Here is a 10,480-nt window from a genome sequence, read left to right on the forward strand (position 1 = left end):
GGAGTCTTAGCTGCATGGGCTAGATGACCCTTGAGGTCCCTTCCAACCCTCTGATTCTATGATTCGTGCTGGCACAGCAATGGGAGCTGTGCACCTAGGACTGCAACCCTCCTCCTTCAACAGAAGAAGGAGAATTCATGGACATCTCCATGTCCATGTCACCTGAGCCCTGCCCAGTTCCATGCAAACACTAGTGACTGTACCTCCATCTTGGGTTATGTATGGGAAGTACAGAACTGCCATCTCTGGGAGGCAAGGCCAAGAAACTCTTCGACACAAGCACACACCCATTAATCCTCACACGCTAAACCCCAGTCACATGACCATGCAGAGACAATGCTCCCACAAGTACACATAAACAGATCATGTGCACAAATAAATGACATTCATGTAAATCCATGCAAAAATACCCTCCCTAAGTACAGATAAATATACCCCAAATGGTGCACAAAAATATATAATATTGAAACAATTATGTTTGTGCAACACAAATAATACAAGCAATGCATACAAATAAGTATACCAATGCATGTACACAGCTATCACATGAACACACTTAGATGCAAACTAGACACACAATCTATGCTCACACAGATGCACATATGCAACACTCACCCAAATCCACATTGCAACGTTCTCACATATACACTCGACCCCTGCACACAAATACATATTGCTCCCACAAACACGCATATGCAACACCCTCACACAAACATTTATAACTGCAGATTATACACATATACAGAACACTAATACACATAAATGCAAACTACATATATAAATATACAACTCTCTCACAAGTGTTGATGCACCCAAAATACATAAACAACTCACCCAAGAACACACCATCATAAACATGCACACAAATTATGTGTTCAAATATACAGCACTCACATATATACAGATACATTCAATCTACATAAATATACTAGGCTAACATAATACACCCACAAAATAAACATAAAAATACGTAAAGCTTACACAAATATATATGCACTCAAAATAAGCATATAAATACACAAAGCACACAGAAATACACATTCACACTACTCACACAGCGACATATGCATACTAAAATGCTATTATGCAACTTGTATATACTAAGTGCATTCAAATATATGCAGGTTGACACACATTTTTCAGACAAATATATATAAGCATGCAAGAAATGCCAGTGCAGATATACTGCTCACCCAAAATCTATAGATGGACAAGGAAAAAAGAAATTTTATCTTAGCAATATATCCTAGCATATATAAATGCAACAAACAAATGCACTTGTGTCCCTGGAAGCACCATACACACACAGACACAAATACACTGCAGGGCAGATCAGCTTGTCCTCGGATGTCACTGAACCATGGCAAACTAAGCAGCAACACAAGCTTTGGATGCATTCTGCTCAAACTGCCTTCGTTTTAACTCTCCCTCACCTGTAGTCCTGCTGAGTAGTACATGTCCTTCCCATATCTCCCCACAACTCCCAGCATACACATGTGTGCATACAGGCACATGCACACACATGCACACCATAGTGTGCATAGACCTTGGCAGAGCAGTGCTGGTACCAGCTAACACTGCTCTCTAGTCAGGACTGCTGTTGCTTATGCTTTGCTCTCTCCTCTCCTCAGGCTCTCCCCACTCCCCTCTCTCCTCTTCCCAGCGCCCTCTCACCTTTCAGGCCATCCCTGTGCAGAGAGGTGGGATAACTGGCAGGTGTCTTTCACTTCTACATCCTAATCTCCTTGCTGCTGGGAGTCTCACCAGAAACAGACCCTTGGGGGCTTCACTGAGAATACACTGCCTCTTCAAACTACAACTTCATTTGGAGCAGAAGGAAGGTGTTAACTATGCTTGCACTGACAAAAAAAAATGTGCTGTAGGTTCGACCCAGACACCGCTGTCTGCTACACAGCTATGGGCAGGCACAACTGAAGGGCCTAAAACAGTACAGTCACTGGAAGGATGAAAGGGAAGAAAATCACAGCATGAAGCAAGACAGGCACACCTCAGTCCACGTGCACAGTTCTAGCCACTAGCAACAACACACCCAGTACCTGTCTGCAGTGCCACAAACTCAAGTGTTCGCCTGTAACAAGACAATCATATAAAAAAAAGCAAACACACCCATCTGCAGTGACCCCAAAGCACAACATGAACCAACACAGCCACATCAGAAATAGTGATATTTTTGCATAGCCTGAAATGATTCAAGACACTCAGGTGTCTTTAACAACACAACTATATGGAATGACACAACACACCCAACCGCTGTCTTGATGTTTGCATATGTTGAATCGCTAGATGCGGTGATACAACCATATGGTCTGACACAATGGCCTTTACAACAACCCAAGCACAGCAGGGAAAAGCAAACACATTTCATCAACTGCTACAAACATTCCTTTTTGCTTAGATAATGACACAATCACACAGCAGACAACAACATACTCTATCTGTAATGACACAACCCTGGAACAATGAGCAAAACAACCAATCACACTATACATAATGAAACAGTAAGCTGACATGGAACACCACAAACACACAGTCTGAAAAGAGAGAACACCAGCATTGCAATAACAGAACCACACAATGTCACAGCCACATGATATGGCATGTCACCCACAATGAATGAGCTACATCAGCTGCAAAAACAAGCTATGTCACTTGAAGTTACACAACAATACTGCCTGCAACACCACCTACAATGAAACTGGCTCATTTCCTGTAATGAAAACACCCCACAGTTGTAGAATGAATAATTCTATAACTGCAGCAGCTGCAATGACACTTTTGTATGCAGTGACACAGCTGCAATATCACAATCCCTCCACCATCCATGAGACAACTATGTCACAACAAACAACACAACTATGCTTCCTGCAAAGATATGATGACAACACTGGCAGTGACACATCACCTGCAATGCAATCACCCTGCCACTAGTAATGATATAACCATTCCACTTGGAAGAACACACTCACACAACACTTACAAATGTCACAACAGTTGTGGTGTGTCTCCTCAGCAACAGAAACTACCACAAGCCTGTCAAGCCTTTCATTTGCTCCCAACATGAGATGCTCACAGACCAGAGACACAAGTTCAAGGTCTTGGTCCTTCCCTTTAAAGTGCTTCACAGCCTAGACCTCAGGGAATCTAAAAGGTCATCTGGAGCACAAGGATGAATATCATGGTCTACAACTGTGCTCCTTTCAGGCAATGCAAAGTTAAAACTCATCTGTGCAAGTGACAAATTTCTTGGGCCTGTTCTGGGATTATTCAGTGAACTCCCTCAGGAAGTCTGAGATTATTCAGTGAACTGACCATTGTGAATTTTGTCCCCCTCTGCCCCAGACCCAAAGCACTTTTTTCTAGCTGCAGTCACTAATACAAGCACCAAGCACTGCACAGCTAGGAAAAACAAACACACGCCCCACCAAACCAGAACACTCCACTGCTCACACAATTCTCCCCTTGGGCAGAGGCTGAGCAAATGAACCACATGACAGATGTTAATCACAATCCTTAATGCAAGTTGGAGGGAGGTTGGATACTATGGCGATGAGGGTGGAATTAAAGCTTATATAAATGAGACAGGAAACACAATACCTGAAACACATACCACCACACCTTGAATGATACAGCCATACCACCCCCTACAACACAGTGCCCTACTTGGAATAACAGTTGCTCTGCCTGCAACAGCACAACCAACACACCTTGACCAATACAGCTATCCTGCTTGCAGCCAACTCTCCTGGAACAACACAACTGCACTATTTAGAACAATACACCCAACCCACTTTGATGCAGTCACAATGCCTGCCATCACACAGCTCCCACCTTGTCCACTACAATCACACCACTGACAGCAACACAGGCATCCCTGGAATGATGCAAGTGTACTGCCTGCAACACCACTGCCAAGACAACTTGAATCAATGCACTCAGACCACATGCAACAGCACAACTGTTCCACTTTGAACAGCAAAATGATAGTACCTGCAATACCACCACCAACATGCCCTGAACAGTCCTCACCACCTTCAGCAAATACATCCATTCCCCCCCTTGAGTAACACAAAACTGCCTGCAACACCACAACCAAGGCACACTGAACAAAACACTCACACCACCTGCAACAACATAGCCACCCCCTTTGAACAGCACACTTGTTCCGCGGCATCCACACAGCACCGTGTCCCTCACTGAGAGGTAAATCATCTTGTCATCAAAATGACAGCTCACAATAGGAAAAGGAGAACACTTATCTGCTCTCAAGCTCTCTCCTCCATCTCCGCTGGGGATACTGTTATGCAAACAGCGTCAGTATTATTGCCACTTATACTAACAATCACTCCATCTACCTCCTCTCCCACAAAACCACTGCCGATATTAGCACTGATAATACTAACAACCCTGTGGGTTTTATTACTACTGATACTAATAATAGCAGACACATTACGCCTGCTCATGCCAATAGCACACGGCAGCTACAATCTCCACTAATGCCAATAATACTTGTGGATATTACCCCTGCCATTGTCAGCACTGCAGATATTATTCCCATTAATGCCATCAAATACTACAGATATTGTCACAGGCCGAGACTAATAAGGCTGACATTCTTGCAGCAGAGATATTAACATGGCAGGAACCATGCTCCAATAGGAGCATTTAGATCTGTAAAAGACACTGTCTGTCTTTTTATCTGTCCCATGTACATGTGTGCACCTATCGTCCTCCTATCTCCACATTTATCTATTCTAGATATGTCCAGCTGTCTGTCTATTCCAGATAAGTCTCTCTGTCCCTCTGTTCTGTACACCTGCCTATTCCATACATATGCATGCATCTATCTTTATCCCTATCTATCTATTCAATACCCATGTGTCTGTCTGTCTCATACATGCGCGCAACTATGTAAAACTGTTATACAGAGCCTTTGGCTGTGCTATCTTAGAGCCACTAATTCTTGTCTGTGGCAGGTCTCTCCATTCTCTCCCCTTCAGACCATCTCATGAGGTCTGGTGGAAAAGGAAGCAGCATCATACTGTGGCAGTGTGCCTTCACCCTCTCTTACTCTGGAGCATGTCTGCTCTTTGGCAGGCTCCAGGCCTTGCCCCTAGCAGTGCCTGCTGTCCAGACAGCATGGAGGGGCTCACTCAGGCACTGTGGGCAGAATGCTACCAGCCAGAAACTCCTGAACTGATGCCCTCTGCCACCTTGGGCAAGTCACTTCACCTCACAGTGCCTCCTTCTCTCTCTACAGCAGGGATGGGCAAGGGCTAAAAGTGATACTGCCCCACCCCACAGTGAGGTCGGGGGCTCTGCTAATCAAAGAATTCTGCACTGGTAGGGGGCAAACTCTGCAGGCCCTGCTCTGAGGTCAGCTTCACCAGCTCCTTCCTCTGATTAGCAGGTGCTCAGAGCCCTGCAGAGCAGACATCTTCCTGCCACAGCACACTCCACAGTGACAGTGGGCCAGGGTGCCCCTAAACTCCTGGCTGTCAGTCTCCATCGCTGATCTTGCTTCGCACATCCGTCTGGCTCCCTTTGCCCGGCTTAGGAGTTCGGCTACATCATCTTGACACATAATTATCTCCCCTCTTCTTAATCATCTGTGTTAGTGTGTAATGCAGGTGCCAGCTGCAGCAAGGAGAAGTATGAGGGGAAGCAGGGAGAGAAGAGGGCAGCTCAGCTCCCATCTCCCCCCTACCTCACCCAGCACACCACTAACTGATTTCAGAATCATGGAGTCAGGGGTGAACTGGCAACCCACCGCCTGGAGAAGATGAACCCTACCTGGAAAGTAATTCTACCTGCAGTGGGGATTCCCAATATAGCTGAAAGAGTCAGCACTGCTCCCCACTACACACAGTCTCTGTGGTGATTAAACCTAGCAGAGCTGGCACAGAAGAGGGGCCTTTTTAAATACAATAAACAAACTGGGGAGGGATGAATACTAGTAAATGGCTAGCTGACAGGGTGCTCAGCACCCATGGGGAGTACCAGGAATGGGACTGTATCACCTATTCACCAACTTCCTGCCTCACCAATGCCCCCTTCCTCACTGCCAAAACAAGTGAAAGCCTGAGAAGACAGGTCAAAGATAAGAGAAGCGCATTGGTTGGAGAGAATCTCATCCTGGGAGCTTCTGTTCCTGAGGCCCAATGCTGCAAGGTGGTGAGTGCCTTGATCAGCAGAGTCCATTGCAATTCAGATTCTCATCACTTAGCAGGGTGTGTTCAGCACAGGATGGGGAGATTCAGCTGGTAAAAGAGGCCTGAAGAGGAGGGAAACTAAGGCAGCACTGGTGGTGGTGGTAGGTGAGTACACAGATGGGCTGTCGCTGGGGAGGGCAAAACTGAGACATTCCTCTGAAGGGATTAAACAGAACCTGCACCATGCAACTGAGGACACTGGAGGAGTTGTGAACACTCCACGGGCTTCTGCCTGGGCATACTGGCTCCTAGCTGGACACAGGGGAGTGCCCCGATTCAGGATTTCTTTTCCTTCAAAAATCAAACTGGGGATGGCTCAGGGAGGTCAGCAGTAGCTACCCAGACTGCCAATATAGCAATGTATAAATGTCCCCATTTGAGATGCTTTGGATTTCTGGCTATTTTTATTAGATCATCCCAAACAACTTGGAGTCTGGGACTGGAATTTACCAACTGGGAGGGTAAATCTGACATGGGTTGATCTCCCAGATGTTTGGAGGGAAGGAACTGCTGAAGCCAGATGAGCTGTTTCATTGCTATCAAGGCAGTAAGGTTCCTTGTCAGGAATGCAGGTGAAACACTGCCTCAGGAGCCTCATAACCACTTCCAAACACTGCCTCACTTGTCATACCTGCAAGGGGACTCCATCACTCAGGACAATGTGACCTTGGGTCAATTTATGCATGAAAAATATCAGAGGCTTTGCAAAAGTGGTAGGTCAAAACCAAAACATCTGGACCCAAACAGTTCCAAACATGGCACTGCACACCTTTTTTTTGATTGAACTGTCTCAGGTCTCCACCGTCAACTAATTCGGAACTGGCTTTTCATCTGAGGCCTGATCCAACAAATGCACAACTGCCTGGGATTGCAAGGGTCTCTTCTCAGTGCCCTGGGTGGTCTCTTCCAGTCCTATATTCTAAAACCTCCCCATTTGCTCTAAGGGGATATAAACTGTATCCCTGAATTCAAGACTCTGTTCTCCCTAAATCCTCACTTTTAATTGGGCAAGGTGAAGCCTAATGTTTGACTCAAAACTCAAGTGTGAAACTCAAGGGGGTGGGAGAACCCTACAACAGTCAGAGCCAAGAAAACGCTTGTCAGTATCTTGGTGTGCAGCTGTTGTCTTAGTAGGACTCCCACTTCCCCCACCAGGGCTGTCCATGTGGGGGGGTGGGGGGGGTGAATCGGGGCAACCGTCCTGGGCTCCGCACTTTGGGGGGCCCTGCGGAGCTGGGCAGAGTGGCCATGGCGACTCCACGCTGCAGCCGGCTCCACATCTGGCCGCTCGGCACCGCTGCCTCCAGCCACTTGGCACCCCGCCTCCCTCACCCCCCATCGCCAAATCCGCCACTGGCTTCCTCACATCCGGGGGCGCGCACAGGCTGATTTGCCCCAGTCCCCACACCCTGCTCAGATCGCCTCTGGCCCCACCGCCAGGTAATGCAGAGGTAGCAGGGCTCCATGCCTTTGATCTATCCCATTTAACCTGTGGATTGCAGGGCACATGCTAATGCTAAGTAAAGTCAGACTTTACCACTAGGAGGAGCCTTTTACACAACAGGCAAGAGCAGGGAGTGACAGATTAAGGCAGGGCTAAAGGGATCAGGCTGAAAAGTCCTCCCTCCCCCCACCCACACCCAAGTTAAACAGTACGATTTAAAGGAACACATCTGCAAAACTGCCCCAAGAATGCTGAGACTCCACTTCCCCTCCTGAGGTTGCCCACCCAGGAAACACAAGTCAGCTGTCACATCATCCCAAGATCCATTTCACCATCAATCCATCCCAGGCACAGGAAGAGAAGCAGCAATCTTAATCCCTAATTCCTGTGATGACTTGGGGGAGGGGTAAAATAACCCCACAGGCCCACTATGCTTAGCAGAACTGTCTCCTTGTACCCTATAACATTGCAAATACATCAACTGCCACAGAGAAGGAGACTAGTGGAAAACATGGCCCCTAATGTCACTGGAGGTAATATGACTCATAACACCTTGAAGGAAAAGAGTCACTGGACAGGGGAGTCTAGGAGGAAAGTGTCTTCCCACCCCATTGCTGGTGCTGATCTGAGGTGGCATCAGGGTGACCTCATTTTCCTGTGGTTCAAAGCCCAGGCACCTGCTGGCACCCGAGGGGTTTGGTTCCAGCCATTTCCAGTAGTGAATGGGCTTAGGATCAGCTACAGCGACGGAGGCGGCTGCTCCACCCGCTGAGCAGATGTCTGGAGGCTGTAGCCTGTCAGGAGAGGCCTCAGGCGAAGAATGGTCCAAGCCAGCAGGCCAGTGCAGGGAACGGGACTCTGTCACTAAAACTGATCTAGCCTCGAAGCAGCTGCAAGGCCTGGCCTGAAATCGGAGCCTGTGCACGGGGACAAAGAACAGAACAGGGAGGATGAGCCTGTCCCCTCCTCCCCCTACCTTCATCACGTTTCCTCTTCTCGCCATTCGACCGAGGAATCCCCAGGATCCCGTTAATGGAGTAAGAGCCCACTGGATCATTGGAGGCACTGGAGACGGGAGGGGATGCTGTACTGGGAACTGGACAAAACGAGAAGGGAAAAAGGGCCATAAGGAGAGCAGCACAGCACTCAGGGAGCCCCCAGCTGAAAGCTAGCCCTCCCCACAGTCTCCCAGGAAAGCCCTGGCCATTAACCAACCTCCTGGTTCATTTCAGTAATGGGTCCCTACACTAGTACAGAGAATGCCTGTTGCTGGGTCCCAGCCTCGCCACATACTCTCTGCCGTCTCACTACCCAGTACCCCCACAGCCTTACAGTACCTGCCAGTGCTACCAAACCACCTCCACATTGGATCAAACAACCCTTCAAGCCCCCTCTGACCCCATCAGTTTTCCATCAAAGAACTAAGATTTACCAATATATCCCAGTTCAGATCAATTCCTACCCAATGCATTCCAGGGGAATCCAGGGCAATGTCACCATAACCCACACAGGCTAAGGACTTTCCAATCTATTAATGTACTGACAAGTGTAAGAACTCCCCCTCCCAGCATTCCCCAGCAGGGATGTGCATGTCCCGTTATATCCCACATCAACCTTTCAGATATCACCCTAATACAACCAGTGAAGAACCATGACCCTTAGAGGATACATCCTAGCCTTGGTTAATGGCATTCCAGTGTATCTTCATATAAGCCAACACCTTCTATGATCTCCCTTTGCAGATCAAGAGCTCATGGTATGTACCCAACACAGACTGTATGTAGTAACATCAGACAGACTACCAGTCACCCACTACAGCCGTGCAATGGCCATCACCTTTCAATGGTTTCCAGTACAGCGCAGTAGCAGTTAATTTATGCAGCTCATTCAGATAAAAACACCCACTCTGAAATAGCAGCAGTAGAGTGCAGAAAGCAGTACTAAAGGCATGCCAGTGGCAAACCATCACTTCCCAGAGCATTCCAGCAATTAGCTGTACATCTACATATTTGCATTCAGACTCACTTGTGCAGCTGGCTAAGTACACAGATGCTCCCTAGCATGCTGTGCTGGAGTGATCTGCACCTCTGTGTGCAACAGGAGCTTCCCAGGCCAGAAGAGAAGTTGTATAAGACAACATTCTCCATACATTGCTGGTGCCCTCAACCGCTATCCCATACTGACCAGTGCATTTCAGCTACATCCCTGAATACAGTATTGTTCTTCCAATAAGGAAGAGCACCTCTTGAATCTATCCAGTATAGCCCAGTAAATCCCCATACAATGGTTGATTTCTAGTAATACACAGCACCCATGGACACCAACCCAAATAAGCCATAACACTTCACAAAATACCAGAACTGTCTTTCCAGGCTGGAATAGCTTTTGGCCAGATCGTCTTGTTAACAAGAGCAGCACACATGCACATGCCCATAGCATGCACACAAAACTATATCTAACTGTGTACTTAACACAGAGCCTGTGACACTCCAGATTAGCAGTCTCTTAGCAGTATTATTACAGGCTCATAATCCCAGCGCACTTCAGTAAAAGAATCTCCCACACACTGTCTCTGTGAAATACACACTGATGACGCTGCTGGAACAACAATGACCATGGTTGCCAGGTGTTGGGAACATCCTACCCCGAGACAAATAGGTCCCTAACTCTTAGTAACTAGGCTAATACTGAGGAGGGAAGAGAAGAGGAAGGGAATGAATGGGATAGGGGGAAAGGGGTAGGACTGGCTGAACAGTGATTTGATATTGTAACAAGTATGGCTGTAGGTAGGGAGGAAAAAGGAGAG

At 47.3% G+C, this 10,480-nt stretch overlaps 1 protein-coding gene across 1 annotated transcript in view; it reads right to left on the minus strand.

Annotated features, from left to right (window-relative positions):
* The window catches only part of PAX2 (paired box 2), a 106,995-nt gene that overhangs the window by 90,803 nt on the left and 5,712 nt on the right, over positions 1-10,480 (minus strand). Inside the window, exon 2 of the mRNA XM_019502511.1 lies at positions 8,651-8,770. Coding sequence (XP_019358056.1) covers positions 8,651-8,770 — 120 coding nt within the window. The remainder of the gene's footprint in view (positions 1-8,650; positions 8,771-10,480) is intronic.

This window comes from Gavialis gangeticus, unplaced genomic scaffold (assembly GCF_001723915.1).
Source record: "Gavialis gangeticus isolate Ggan-Ray unplaced genomic scaffold, GavGan_comp1, whole genome shotgun sequence".
In the NCBI taxonomy this organism is placed as follows: Eukaryota; Metazoa; Chordata; order Crocodylia; family Gavialidae; genus Gavialis; species Gavialis gangeticus.